Raw genomic sequence first — 16,179 nt, 5'->3', positions numbered from 1 at the left:
TCAGAGCATTTAAGCAGCCCATGACATATTTTCAGATCACTTAAGTAGGCCCATGGCATATTCACAGATCACTTAAGTAGGCCCATGGCATATTCACAGATCACTTAAGTGACCCGTGACAGTTCCAGAACACTTAAACGATCCATGACACAGTTTTAGAGCGCTTAAGTGACCCCCAGTGCAGTTCTAGATGACTCACGTTACCCATGGCTCATTCCCAGATTACTTAAGCAATCCACGGTACAACCCTAGGATCACTTGAGTGATGCATGACACAGGGCCAGAGCACTTAAGTGGCCCGGACACATTTCCAGATCACTTAAATCCACGAAAAATTTAGAGATCAACAAAGTAGCTCTGTAGGGGCCTTATCAATAGGGAGAATGCTAGTTCAGGTGCCCACAATCTATCGAAAGGTTTTTCTCGTTTTTGGCGCACTGAGTAAAATGCCATTAAGAACATTTCATATTTTCATAAAGGGTGGTTGATAAAGTAAACATCATTCAACCCCCGTCGTCATCAAAAGTCAGCAAATCAGAAATCAGAAACCCCCTCATCGATGATGAGGTAATACTTGAATGATCCCTTATCCTATGCAAATTTCCAGTAAAGTGATACCCTGACTTTGTCAACAATTTGTTCCAAGACTAATGATGTAAGTTGAGGTAAATTTTTCCAGTGATAAAAATTTATTGTTGAAATAATGAGGCAATTATGAAGAATTGTGAAACCTACTGACCATAATCTATTGTACTTTACCGCAATTCTTGTCACAACAGTTGCCAAACATAGAAAACAAACAAATTATGACTGAAATTGCTAAGAAATCACTTTTGGACAGGAAATACAGAACTATCACTAATAAATCCTACATGCACCTCTTAACCATCCCTCAGAGGAACTTTTACCGAATAGGTACCATGCAGGAACATATTGTATGAGTTTAGATATGTGCTTAAAACAAAAGTATATCATTATTTTCCACATAATACACACTTTTTAGAATCTGTACGCTTCATATTTCATCTATTTTATAATTTAAAATATTTTCTATCAATAGTTTGCAGCGAAATGAAAATTTCCCCCAAAGCTTTTTTTCCCTTCCGTTTGTGGCATTTGAAAAACAGTTCAGGTCCTACAACACCAGCTGCCACCTATCGAATTTTGTGTCGAAAAGGTTAAGAAAGTAGCGATCATTTGAACTTCCCTTTAAATCAATTAGGCCTATAATTGTAAATTGAAGAAAGTGTGTAGTGTCTTTATTAAATGTGCTTCTTCTGGCTTATTCATCACATTAGCAAGATGTGTTGTTAAAAACTTTATTATTGATATATCATAGACCAGGGCTGTAACTAGACTGAGGCAACCGGGGCACTGCCCCAGCACCCTGAGCAAAATAGGGGGGTACCCAAAAATTTACACTTATTTTGCATAATAATAACCTTTTCAAAAAGGGCCACCCGGAAAAGTCTGTCCCGATGCATCGAAAAGGTACACTACAGCCCTGTAATAGGCTATGTAAGTCTCATTAACTAGCTCCATTAACTCATAAGATTTCAATCTGGGATTTTCTGTTTTGAAACACAACAAGTTAGTTTCTGTCTAAACTCAAATCATCAAAGTGACGAGGCAAAAAAATCTAGAGAGTTATCAAAATGCACTTCATTTTGCAACTGTGTTATCAGTTGGCATATGCAGGGGAAGGGCATAGGGTCTGTCCATTCTCCCCAAGCCGACCAAAAGTTAGGAAAAAAAGTTTGTATTTCAGTAAAAAAATTAATATTTTGAAACAAAATACCTTTTGCATGCTATTTTAAAGAAGTTCTGTTAATCTAAATGCTTTATGCGTACGGCCCTATCAGAGTCACTTTTGGGGCCGTGCAATAAGTAAGGCTGCTCTGAACCCAGAGGGCAATAAGGCTTTGCATTTGAGGTAATAGAAATGGTTTTTTTAACAATAAAACAAGGTGTCTGCACTTCAACAATGGAAATGTTTATGAAAACCCAAATAATGTAAGGAACCAGAATAAGTTAGATCTGTCCCATGAAGCAACCTATTAATATTTCCACATTAAGCCTAAGGATCTAGTAAGGACGTGTAATGCCCGAGTGGCGTGGTGGTAAGATGCTCGTCTACCATCGTGAAGGTTGCTGTCACGGTCCCGGGTTTGAACCCGAGGGAGGATATAGATAAGACATTTTCCCTTACGAACTTGAGGCGACCACCGATAGACAGCGCCTTCATTTCCAACCCATCTCATTAATGGCAGTAAATTGCAATATTGGTCAGAGTTGGTGTTTGGTGAAGGAGTAAGGACGTGTAGTAAGTCAACCCGGGAATGGGGGGGGGGGCAAAATGCCTGTTTGCTTCAGCCGAACAAGCATATAGTTACAGCTCTGGGTACATATACTGACATAAATCCCAAATTTTTCGGTTATACCCAGATTGTAATTTAATGATTACAAAGATAAAAAAAAAATTTAGACAGCAGTACAGATTTTTCTAGTCGCCACGGCAACCTGGGACTTGTCAAGCAGCGGTGTAAAATAAGATATTTTAGGTCTTTTAATTGAAGATTTCACTATTTAGGTCATATTTTTCTTTTTAAGTAAAAACCCAATAGTTTTCAAATTTTTCCTCTACCTCAAAACCGACGAGACGGGCCTACATTTATTTCTGACTATATCTCTATGGAAAATACCCTCATCCTAATCAGTTTAAAGAAACAGAGGTTCTACTGTGTACAGATGTCTGTAAACCCAGAACGAAAGCAATGACAAAAAATGAGTGGTTGTGAAGTGTTACAGTGGATATAAGATTTTGGTGCATGATTTTAGAATTTTATATGAATCATTTACCTTCCTTCATGGCCTCTTTTTCCCTTCCGATCAAGTTGTGCTTTTGAAACCATCTTTGCAAATCACCAACATCTTCTGGATCAAATACAGATGAACTGACAACAGATGATGACAACACCAATGTGAAAATTATGTGGGAGAGCACCTGCAGCCTGACCATCATTCGATGAAACAAGATGCACTATTAAAACAATAATCGAGTCTTGTGAATCATTTCCATCAAGCAAAGAAATAGACAGTCAAGTAACAGTAATTATGACAAATGTGAAAAACTTAGATTTGAAACTTGTAAAAACACAAAGAATCGAAACTTAAGCATGAGCTGATTCAGCCCGTCTGTACTGGTTCAATACAACCGATATATTTTTGAATTTGACAAACTAGTTGTTAAAACAGCACCTGTAATCAGGATTCTCCCTCAGCTTGGGCATCCACTCAATATGTTTATGAGCACACAAATTTAACAAAATGGTTGTGAAATTATTTGAATCTCACTGCTGCTTGCATACCCTGAATGAATGTACACCAGAACTTTGCCACTGGACTTATCCCGTTGCCGAGATCTCTTCCAGCCCAGCTTCGTGGCAGAGTCTGGAACACTTTATTTAGTGTAAAAAAAAAACCCATACAAACTTTTTTACAACATATTTTCCCCGGACAATTAGGTACTGTCGCCATTAACAAATTTTGTGGTGATTACAGATGAGATGGGATTAGGAGTTGGAGAAGTTTCGGGGTTTAGTTAAGATGAATAAACACATATTAGGATGGAGGTATGTTTTAAAAGCAATTGAGCCCCCCCCCCTCCATGCCATTCATTCATTCATTGCCTGCATACCCTAAGTTGTAGCCCTGGTATTATAAATGTTAAAACTGGCTTTTACTATGTATTAGCTGCAAAATTACATGGCTGCAAGTGTGTAAATGCCCTGAAATGTGAGAAAAAGACCGAAAAAAGGGAAAAAGATGGCCAAATTTATTGTTCTATCACTTTGGGTCCCCCCCCCGAACGAAATTTCTGGCTACGCCCCTGCATGGCTGCAAAAACAAATTGTGCATCAGTCAGTGACCCTATTTTATATTGGTAAATACATATGAACTGTGTCCCAGCGGCTTCACCTCGGAGTGCCAGGTGGAAGGCCTCGAGCACACAGTTACCACCATTCTCTGAGGAAATTACCTCAAACTGTGTTCTGAAGATCACTGGCACAATGTCCTTCCATCATAGGTATAAACGAAGCCCCTTCCAGAATAACCTTGATGATTGTAGTGTGATCTTTACACTTTTCTTGGCGCTATCACATCGATGTTGTCACTAGACTTGCCGAGTTTGTTGTAAATTTGGCGATATTTACAAAGAAATGCATTGATTGTTATTTACAGACAAAAAAAATTACATAATGCATGATAACTGATGACTATTTACATAATTTTTGTAACAGTATCATGCATCCCTAGGCCAAGTGATTTTTCAGAGACCCTGCCTGGCAAATTTACATGCTTACTCTCAACAATTTCCAGTTCTCATTTTTGCGAGGCCCCGGGCCGTGCAAGGGTAAGCCCACGCGTTGAGACGGCACTGCCCACAGGCGGCAAAACCATGTATTTTCCCCCACCCACTAGTGTTACACATTTGCCGTGAGGGTTCCCTCATGCATCAAGAGGCCTCCTGGCCGTGCATTTCTAAAACAGTGCTGCATCTTGGACCATAGATCAAGATTTTTTACCGCCCCCGACCTAATAAATGGAAATTTAGTGCAATAAAAACAATTCATTCATCCCAGGCTAGAACCCTGGCAGTCCAACCTCCCCCCCCCCCAACTCGTGGGAACCCATGGCTATCACAAACACTGTTTCAGCTCATGAAAGGTTCTTATAAAGTTTATAAAAATTAGTAAATTATCCCTTTAATCTAGTAATTATCTATTATTGAATGATGATATCATGGGAGATTTTAGCAATCCTTTTTTTTTAGCTAAAATCTGTCAATTAACAAAATGTTGAATATACATTAGTTTTAAAAATTCAAATGCAATAATTCCAATAGCTTTCATTCAAACATCGATCCATTTGATTTAATACCATTGCTATAATGTATTGAAATCCTCAAGGCCTCAAATAAAAATCGGGACTTACGCCCGCCGCAAGAATCTTCTTCGCAACAACTTTAGATCACGCTCCGAAGAAAAATATAAACAAAAACACACTCAAACGATACATACATACATTCACATGATAGCTGAAAGCACAGTTGCCAGATCCTTAAAAAATTTCCAGCCAAAACAAAACAAAAAAAAATAGCCCAAAACGTGTGAACTTGATATTGTCAGCTTTGTATGCCAATGCGATTTGAAGTCCGTCTCAGTCGTTGAGAAGAAATATAAGGTCCTTTATTTCTCCTCTAAAGCCTGGTTTTCCTAGGAGCAGGTTTCCTGTGCCGCGCGCAACGTGATTCGCCCAGCGAGACACTCCGTCCACTCACCAATAAGAAAAAGCAGTATGACTGTTTTTTCCTACAGAGCGCAATGCACCTCACGACAGCGCTTTACGTCGGGCGTTATTGGCCGACTGCTTCTGGAGGAGTCAAATGCGTCGTGCGCCGCGCGCTTTTGCCGATATTCTCTTCACTCTTGTGTGTCTTCTTTTTCCTTCCCTTCAAACCGGAGCATGCAGACGACAGAGTAGCTGATGCCAAAGCCATATACTTTACATAGCCGCCTGATCTGATGCGCCTCGCTAGGAAAACACAAACGCGTAAGAGGAGTTTTCCTAGGAATAGGTGTTTTGCGCCGCGTGAACCGAACAGTATAATTTCGTGTCGGCAGCAACGTGTTACATAATCACGCTACGCGTTTGTGTTTTCCTAGCGAGGCGCATCAAGGCTGCTATATAAATTATATGGCTTCGGCATCAGCTACTCTGTCGTCTGCATTGCTCCGGTTTGAAGGAAAAGAAAACACACAAGAGTGAAGAGAATATCGGCAAAACAGCGGCGCACGACGCATTTGACTCCTCCAGAAGCAGTCGGCCAATTACGCCCGATGTAAAGCGCTGTCGTCAGGCGTATTGCGCTCTGTAGTAAAACAGTCATGCTGCTTTTCTTACTGGTGAATGGACGGCGTGTCGCGCTGGACGAATCACACTGCGCGCGGCACAGGAAACCTGCTCCTAGGAAAACCCGGCTGTAGCGTGATTATGTAACTCGTTTCTGTCGCCGCGAAATAGTCTAATTCGGTTCACGCTGCGCAACAAACTTATTCCTAGTAAAACTCGGCTTAAGCCGGGTTTTCCTAGGAATAGGTGTTTTGCGCCGCATGAACCGAAATGTAATTTCACGTCGGCAGAAACGTGTTACATAATCACGCTGCGCGTTAATGTTTTCCTAGCGGGGCGCATCAGATCAGGTTGGCTATATTATCGGGTATATGGCCTTGGCATCAGCTACTCTGTCGTCTGCATGCTCCGGTTTGAAGGGAAGGGAAAGAAGACACACGAGTGAAGAGAATATCGGCAAAACCGCGGCGCACGACGCATTTGACTCCTCCAGAAGCAATCGGCCAATTACGCCCGACGTAAAGCGCTGTCGTGAGGCGTATTGCGCTCTGTAGGAAAACAGTCATGCTGCTTTTTTTTATGGGTGAGTGGACGGCGTGTCGCGCTGGGCGAATCACGTTGCGCGCGGCACAGGAAACCTGCTCCTAGGAAAACCCGGCATTAAGGTCTCAGTCGTCCGAACACCGCTCTTGCCGCCATCTATCCTAAAGCTCGAGAACTTAGTAATGAATCACAAACTAGGGTTCGCAGATTGTAAAACTGAGAAAGGAGGACGCCTGCGCGCGCACCCTTAGAGACGTCACATCCATGGAGGAAAGAATAACCCCGGGTGGCAAAAATCCTACCTACAGCCCTGTCAGTCAGCACCGTCTCAACGCATGGGCACACCCGGGCACGGCCCGATGGGCCTCACAAAAATTAAAATCCGGCTGAAATTTTTTAGAATTTACAAGGTAGGGCCTCAGAAAAGGACCCACGCTGCTGCCAGTAGGTGCTCGAGCACCTCAGAATTGGTTCAGAAATCAAAATTCCTCATGTAAAACTTAAGACGAGCGCAGACGGGCCTCAAACACTTTCGAAATGTCCCGGATCTATCATAATGATGAACGAAACAAAAAGGCAAAATAAACAGTTAAAAGAAAAAAATTATGAAATTGCATTTTATTGCAGCTTCATATTATTTTAATTAATCATATTCCCATAGACATTAATGGGATGCATCGAATTTTTAAAATAAATTGAAGGCACTGAACTAAAAACTTATGACGCGTTTAGAGTGAAAAATGATCTTACCCCTTTCAAAAATAAATTACAAATATAAAATCCCCTTATATTTACCCCCACATTTTATTTTTCCCCCTTTATTGGATCATGTAGACGTCACCTGAAGACGCATTAAACAGTCATGGTGCTCAAATTTATTTAGTTATTAATATTTTAAAAGAATTCGATCCGGCAAAACATATGTTAAGTATAGGGAAAAGAGCGGTTTGTTTGTGCTTACTTGTCAGCCCACAGGGTTGCCACAACGGCTTCAATTTTCGTGCCTGATGTCACCTCCTTGTATTCTTTCCTCCATGTCACTTATCCCAATTTTTTAGAATAGATGGCGTCACTATTCCGACTAATGTGAAACCGGCCAAAAGAATAATTCTTCCCAAGGACAGTTTTTCAGAACTGCTACAAAAAGTAGAAACAGAAAAATTCTGGGAATTTCGACGGTTATTGGTAAATGCGTGTGGGGAAAAAAACCCCCACAAAAACACTCATATCAATAAAGAAATATATGTTTCAAAGTGGGGGAAAAAACTTCTCCGGTGAAAAAGAACAATTCCGGAAACCTGAAAAGGAGGACAAAAGGGAGAACTTTCCGAAACGTAAGAGGACGCTTGAAATGACATCACAAACGAGGACGGTTGATAGCGTTATCAGGGTTAACCCTACCAAAAACAGAATTGTTTTTTTCAAGTCGCGTAGCCGTCCGGATTTTTCTGTCAACAAACATGGCGACCCGCTTGTTAGATATATGCAATCCGATGTAATCCGTAACTGAATGTTCTTGACGATACAGGCAGTGCCATCTTAAGGCATGGCCGCAAGAGAAGAGGGCCTCACAAAAATTAGATCTGGTTGAAATTTTCGAGAATTTACCTGGTAGGGCCTCACAAAGTCCCGATGCTTAGATGTTAAATTAATATTCAGGAACTGAGTGGAAAGAAACTATTGCTGCAGGGCCCCAAAATATAGTGACCTCCAATTTAAACAGCGAAAATTCAAGGATGACTATAACCAAAAATCTTGAACCCCTATATATATAGGTCACCCCCGTACACATCTTTTGTGTTTGCGGGGGTCAATGCCTCCATGCCCTTTCCCTCCTAATCTCTACTCATTGGGGGTCTTTTATATGCTTTCTTTACAGTACAAAGATTTTCATAGGAATAAGCATAAATTTGTATCCCCAAACAAGCCCCCTAACATTTGCCTCCATCTGCGTAGTAACCTAAAGAAATATTAGGTTAGGGCCCAACCCAACCTCCCCCTCCAATAATTCTGAGCCCTCAAAATACTCAAGATTTTCTCAGGGAGGGAGGTAACAATTTTTTGTTCCCAAGGAGGAGGGCGGGGGGGGGTTACGTTTTTTACTGTAAAAAATACACTTTCATTTCTTTTTTTCCAACCGAGCGTAACCTAAGTCTACCGCCATCTATGGGCAATTTACTACCTGGTGTATTGTGCCGGAAGTGTACATGTACCTACCTATCAGTCTGAGTGACTATTTAGTGTTGCGTCTGATTTCTCAGTGCTGCGAGCTATATTTCAGAAGTGAAGTGTAATGATCGAATTACATTCGTAGGTCTGTTGCTCCCTGTGGCGAGACTTTTTAAAGGGGACATCAACTCGCATTCGCGCCTCGAAGTTGGGAACTAAAGAAAACCAACTTCAGCTGACCACCACTGTGGCGACGGTGGGATTCGAACCCAGGATGCGTAATTCCATACCGTATATAGGATTGTTAACATGGGATGTGCCTCATTGGCTAAGATTACTATTACGTCACTAAATCGTCACACCCGATCGTGACTTCGGACCTCGATGTAATCCGCATGCGCGACATAATTATTGGCGTGCTTTTTTCCGGCAACTGTTGGTTGGCGTCAATATATATATATATATATATATATATTTCCTGGCAACGAATAATGATAAATATACCTAATTTTACCCACGATGTAGTAATTCCACCCACTAATTTTTACTATGCATGCGCCAGTTGGTGTAATGGTTAGAGCATGGGCGGCCTACAGGGGTATTTACTAATAAAGTAGGCGGAAACGGTTTTTTTTTCATTGTGATATTATATTGTATAAAAAAATTATGTAAAAGTATCGTTAATGAATCCTGATGTATGGCGATAACTTGCCAAACTTGTTGCCACCAGTTGCCGTTGCTCCAAATCGGTAATATTCGGCTCTTCGGCTACTGCGTCACGAGATAGTTCGGAGTGAGAATTTCTTAGAACTCCTTAATACACGTGATATATGAAGGCGTCTTAGAATTTCCCTCGATCTTTAGTGACGTAATTGTGAACTTCGCCAATGAGCGTATCCCATGGTAAAACCTGGGTACATTATGGAATTGTGCACCCGGGATCTCGCGATGCGAGTCCGTCACTATGATCACTCGACTACCACAGCGGCTGTGACAATACACCATAATCTCGCCTCGGAGGGCGGGGTGGGGGGGGGGGGGTTATAAATTGGTTCGGGAGAACACGCGTACGTAAGAAACACTAAAAATTCACTAGGGAGGGGCTCCCGTGGAAAGTTTAGCCTGGAGTCTTACCAAAAACTCCACCCTAGGGGCAGGATGTGGGTACATGAATTTAAGTGATATTTTCAATATTTATCATTTCTTGTTTTTCAGAAGATTGGTGATTATGCATAATTATTAGCGGTTATGGATAATCACTCACTAATAACATTTACCATAGCATATATATCGTATTAACATGATCTTCGTGCCCCCCCCCCCCTTTCCCGGCCATCAAGACCTAGTGAGCAGGAGACGGGTGAAGTTTTCTTCGCCATGCTCCAGGGCATAGTATCCCAAACGTTTTGTTTCATCGCCCCCTTCTTCAGAAATATTTTTCTCCAACTCAAGTGAACCCATAGGATCCTATGTTATACCCGTAGCTTTTATCGCCCCCCCCCCTCCGGACCCATTTCATTGCCTACTTTGGGAAACACTGCTCCAGGGCCACAAAGTAGCTGTGCTTGTTCACAGCCAACTCAATTCAATGTCAACGAAGAAAGAGATCTCACTACTTTATCCGTCAGATCCTCGGGTACGGTAGACTCGATGTGTTTCGGTCACGTGACACATAGTCTGACGCACATAGGGATGAATGCAGGGAATATACCTATATTCGTAGGGAATACACTCATACTCGGAGGGCCGGATTAACTCATATCATGGCCCTAAGCGTCCAAGTGATTCTGGTCCCCCCCGCCCTTCGCCCTCCTTTACTATTAATGTTATCGCATGGCCCAGGTGGCCTGATGATAATTAGACCTGTTTACATTCTCGAGAGTAAGTATGCAAATCGGTAAAAAAGTAGTTTGAGGTGAGTGGGAAGGGGAATTCAGAAAAGTCATTTTGCTTGGACCCTGTGATGCCATCGCTCGGTAGCTTGAAATGCCGTGGAGGCCTCATGCAAATTTAATTTGATTAAAATTTTGGTGAGATCAAGTATGTGAATTGGTAGGTCGGTATTCATAGGGGGGGGGGGTGGAAATAAAAATAATTGTTTCTACCGGAGGAGGGGCCTGTGATGCTTTTGAGACGGCTCTAGGCTAACTTTACGGAAATTGGAAATTGAGTGAAATCTAGATCCAAAAGCTGAGCATTAACGTGAGCTCTTGTTCGAAATTAGTTTCTCTGTTTTTGTGCCACCCCCAGGGCCGCAAACAGAAAAACAAAAAGGTACTGTGTCGCTTGGGGGGGGGGGGGAAGGGTGGGTGGGTCTGTATCCATTTGGACGCTCCCAACCAGTAATTTTTAACGAAGAAAGAGTACTTTCTGGTCAAATATGGGCCGCAATTGGGGGGGGGGGGAAGCAGGCGAGTCTCGTGCCCCGGGCGCTGAACCAGAGGAGGCTCAAATTTTATTCTCAAACCTCTCCTTCAACACTACAAGGGGGCGCCAAGATGCGCACTTGCACCGGGTAACCAAGCATCTAGTTGCGGCCGTGGAATCAGCTACTCTGTCTCCTGAATCCTCCGCTCATGCTACAGGGTATAATAGTACACCTGTAAGTGTTAACACGGCCTTTATCTCATCAACCGTCCGTAGTAGAGGTATGATTCCAGTTTAAAAAATGCTCAAAAAGCATTCAAAAATTACCCTGTACCAGTTTTGCGAGGGGAAAACACAATGTGTCACAAAATAAAAAAAATCTAATTTCTATATGGTCCTCTCTGTCCTCTAACTTCCAATTAGAAAGTTGTTGTACTGTCTCTTGGATTTGGCGCCATTTTTAACGATAATTGGCGATGTCCCGTATTTTCCCGTATTTGGAATCCCAATTTCCCGTATTTCTCTCGAGGAAATATGGTCACTCTATGTCAGCGGTCTCCACCTTGGCAGTGCTAAGAACGGTGTTCCCCAGCATCAAATGTCGGAAGATCACGTGACTCGTTGAATATCGGCGCAATCTCCGTTATTTTATAATGGCATCCACAGGAATTTAAAACAATAAACGAAAGATTTAATTTTTCAGCATCGATGAAATACAGTAAAACCTGTCTTCAACGGAATCGTAAGGGACAGATTTTTTTCCGTCGAACACAGGTTTCCGCTTAATACAGGTTCCGTTACAGACAGGTTTTTTATTGTAATTACAAAATTAATGAAAGAGATAATTTCATTATTAACGAAAGATAATTCCAAAATTAATGAAAGAGATAATTTCAGTATTAACGAAAGAGATAATTTCAGTATTAACGAAAGATAATTCCAGACTTAAGGAAAGAGATGATTTCAAAATTAATGAACGATAATTCCAGCATATAAAAGATAATTCCAAAATTGATGAAAGTGATAAATTCAGAATTAAGGAAAGGGATGGATTCCAAAATTAATGAAAGAGATAATTTCAGTATTAACGAAAGATAATTCCAGAATTAATATTAAATATAATTCCAGAATTAATATTAAATATAATTCTAGAATTAATGAAAGAGATAATTTAAGTATTATTAGAAGATAATTCCAGAATTAAGACGTGATATTTCCAGAATTAATGAAAGATAATTCCAGAATTAAGACGTGATATTTCCAGAATTAAGACGTGATATTTCCAGAATTAATGAAAGATAATTCCAGAATTAAGACGTGATATTTCCAGAATTAATGAAAGAGATAATTTAAGTATTATTAGAAGATAATTCCAGAATTAAGAAGTGATATTTCCAAAATCTATGAAAGAAAAAAATTCTAGAATTAATGAAAGAGCATTTCAATATTGATGAAATGATAATTCCAAAATAAATGAAAGCGATAATTCCAGAATTAATGAAAAAGATGATTTCAGCATTGATGGAGTGATAATTCCAAAATAAATGAAAGCGATAATTGCAGCAATTAATAAAAGATATTTCCAGAATTAATGAAGGAGATAATTTCAGCATGGATGAAAGTGATAATTCTAAAATTAATCAAAGAGATAATTCTAAAATTAATGGAGGAGATAATTCCAAAATCAATGAAAGAGGTAATTTCAGCATTAATAAATTTATAATTCCAGAATAATTGAAAGCGATAACTCCAGTATTAATGGAAGATCATTCGAGAATAAATGAAAGGTGATTCACAGAATTAATGAAAGCGATAATTCCAGTATTAATGGAAGATAATTTCATTATCAATGAAAGATAATTCCACTATTAATGAAAGATAATTCCATTAATTATGAAAGATAATTTCAGCATTAATGAAAGATAATTTCAGCATTAATGAAAAAGTGATAATTCCAGCATTAATGAAAAAGTGATAATTCCAAAATTAATGAAAGAAATAATTCCAAAATTAATGAAAGAGGTAATTCCAAAATAAATGAGATATAATTTCAGAATCAATGAAAGAAATAATTTCAGCATTAACAAAAGAAATTATTTCAGCATTAATGAAAGAAATGATTCCAGTATTAATGAAATAAATAATTTAATCTTTTTTCACCTTTAGAAAAGTTCTCTATCCTTTTTTTTAATTTTTAAAAACCCAAAGACCGAACTGTACGTTTGTATGGGTAACTTGCCAGGCACGAACTTTGTTTTCACCGAGTCATGTGATTTCCCTGCATTTGATGTCGCTGGATGCTTAAGTTCGATGGCGAGAACCAAAGCCTCCTAGAGAGACCTCCTAGTAGTATCTAGGAGGCTTTGCGAGAACTCCCAATGCTACCGCACATGGAAACGGGGCTATATAGTCTTTTTTTAATGTCGTTAGTGCTGCCATATAATGTCAAAATCAAATACTCTTCATCACTATACTCTTCATTCTACTCAGTTCCTTATAGACAATGCTCATAGACTGAACTGGAAGTTCAATCTAACAGTTCAGTTATTTTCGCAAGACATAAGGGAACGTCCAAAACAAAGGTCTTTCCAACGAGCAGACGACAGGTAAGAAGTTAGTTTCTTCACCTCAATCAGTAGTGTAGGTGCTGCCATCTAATTTCAGATTTAAAAGCGACTCAAGTGGTGATGATGAAGTTCAAAGTGAAAAAAACTATATTCTTTATTCCGCTCAGTTCCTTATAAACAAAGTTCGTGAACTGAACTGGAAATTTAAACTATAAGTTCAGTTATTTTGTTTGGGCATAAGGAGACATCAAAAACAAAGAACCTCTCAATGAGCAGACGACAGGGAAAAAGTCGCTTTGTTTTGTTCCTTACAAGCTAAGCTCATAAACTGAGCTTTCTATTTCAAGTAAAAGTTCAGTTATTTTTTCATAACACAAGGAGACATCCAGAATAAAGAACCTTATAAGTAGCAGACGACAGAAACTCTGAGGCTTAATTTATATACTGTTGGTGTTGCCATCTAATCTCAAAATTTTCAACAACTCAAACGATGATCGAGAAAAGAGCGAGAGATCAGTTTTTTTTAGAATATTAACATCATTGACTTCGTAATAAATTTGAACCAAAAAATCATTGATTAAAATGTGGAAAAGAAGCTTTTATGATAATTTGCTTACTCTAATGCATGTAAATTATCATGGAATTTTTTATGAGATGAAAATTTCGGCAACAAAATTTGTACACTTATAATTAATCTATTGATTATCATATTTTTAAATAAATAATTTTTAATAAATAATTATATTTTTTCTACAAAATTATTTTTTTGTAGATAGAATGTAATTATTTCTTTCCATAAAAAAAATTCTGACGATATGGATGATCAAACATATAAGTGAATATAAGGATTATGTGTTCTTCGGATAGGGTTACCAAATTCAAAACTGAGCAAGGAGGACACCTGGCGCTCACCTTAAATAACGCTACTTTACCAAATTTTTGAAAAAGATGGCGCCACTATTCTGACGGTAAAATTACATAAAAACGTAATTAAAGCCGGGTTTTACTAGTAATAGGTTTTTTTGCGCTGCGTGAACAGAACTGGATCATTTCGCGTTGGTAGAAACTTGTTACACAATCACGCTACGCGTTTGTGTTTTTTTAGCGTGTGGCATCAGCTTAGGGTGGCTATATAGTACATGGCCCTGGCCAGGGCCGCAACTCGGGGGGGAGTAGGTGGGCACTGGACCAGAGGAGGGTGCACATTTTATTCTCAAACCTTTCCTTCAACATTACAAGGGGGCGCCAAGATGCGCACTTGCCCCGGGTGATCAAGCATCTAGTTGCGGCCCTGTATATCAATTCAGTATATCAAGCTGAGACGCTCGCTATATTTACAGCAGCTAGAAAAAGGGCGCAGACTGTAATAAGATCGGATAGCCGTTCGAGTATCCAGGCCATTCTAAATCCTCAATGGCCAGAACCCAGAAGGATCAGGAGTATACTTGTATCTCACCCAGGACCGGACTTAGGCAGGTGCGAAGGGTGCGGCCGCACCTCAAATTTTTGAGGCAGCAAAAAGGAATAAAAATGTTTTAATTACATTTTGACTTCAACTTTTTAGCAAAGCAATAGCTTAAAATTCAGTCCAAGATAGAGAACCTTTAAGGTTGAGAGCATTGGTAGATAACCGGTTTTCTAGCCCTGAGAGCCCCAAATCTTCGAGTGACTGGGGGCGCACTTGCAATTTTTTCACTGGGAAGCGGACACTTTTGTAAATATTTATTGCCAAATGACATTTTTTTACAGTCGTTTTCGGGCACTAGCGTACCCATGAACATGCTGATGTATTGGAAAACCCCTGTTCAGAGGGGCCGCAAATGTTTTTTGCACCGGGCCTCAAAATACTTAAGCCCGTCCCTGATCTTCCCCTTCATTACTAATCTCCAGGGTAAACGCCCACAACGGCCAGTGGGGAAACGAGCTAGCGGATGCGGCGGCGTTTCCCCACTGGGAGCGACCAATACCGGAAACTTTTGTGACGAACTCTTATATCCAGCTTCTCACGCCTATTTTCTTTATAACTTCATGAGTTGATCTTCCTGATGCCTCCGGCATATCCTCCAGAGGAGAGGCATGATAGCAAAGTGGCAACTGGATTGGGATATGCCGGAAGCATCAGGAAGATCAACTCATGAAGTTATAAAGAAAATAGACACTAGGAGCAGAGGCTGATCACGTGAACTCATCTTATTTGTCACCGGTCGTGGGCCTTTCCCGGCAAACTTACATCGCTTTAAACTTAAAGCGATTGCCAGTGACAAATGTTCTTGTCTTGAGCCTGGCACGCCCCTGCACTACGCCACATGCTGTCCAGAAACGACGCCCTTTCACTTCCGTTCGCCGACTTCCCATCTACACAGACCACGGATCGAGTGGTTGATCTGAGGCATACTACGTCGATAGGAATCTAAAGAAAAGATAAGAAAAATGGTGAAATTCCTTGAGGAACATCCTGAGGAGATAAGGGATCCGTCTCCTCCAGCTCCTGTAACTCCGGTACCAGCGCCTCCGTTAAGGAGATCGCCGCGTCTTCACCCTGATAAGGCGCTGGTGGCACTGTTTGAAGGCGAAGAGCAGGATGAATCCTAAATATAATCAAGTGTCCCGGAGATATTTT

The 16,179-nt window shown here is 40.3% G+C and overlaps 1 protein-coding gene across 4 annotated transcripts in view; it reads right to left on the bottom strand.

Moving 5' to 3' along the window:
• LOC149065239 (apoptosis-resistant E3 ubiquitin protein ligase 1) overlaps nt 1-5,093 on the bottom strand; it is a 93,597-nt gene extending 88,504 nt beyond the window's left edge. For 2 of the 4 annotated variants that reach the window (XM_089254224.1, XM_089254225.1), the window contains exons 1-2: nt 4,942-5,079; nt 2,860-3,040 (exon numbers count right to left, since the gene is read on the bottom strand). In XM_089254224.1, the coding sequence (XP_089110350.1) occupies nt 2,860-3,040; nt 4,942-4,944 (184 nt within the window). In that variant the 5' untranslated portion in view covers nt 4,945-5,079. Of the gene's footprint in view, nt 1-2,859; nt 3,041-4,941 lie in introns of all 4 variants that reach the window. The other 2 variants (XM_089254227.1, XM_089254226.1) reach the window with 2 other exon arrangements.
• Nucleotides 5,094-16,179: the final 11,086 nt, after the last annotated feature.

This window comes from Pholcus phalangioides, unplaced genomic scaffold (genome assembly GCF_987345545.1).
Source record: "Pholcus phalangioides strain wild (caught in Gottingen) unplaced genomic scaffold, Ppha-v1.0 ptg000040l_1, whole genome shotgun sequence".
NCBI lineage: Eukaryota > Metazoa > Arthropoda > Arachnida > Araneae > Pholcidae > Pholcus > Pholcus phalangioides.
This window is presented reverse-complemented; position numbering and strand designations above follow the sequence as displayed.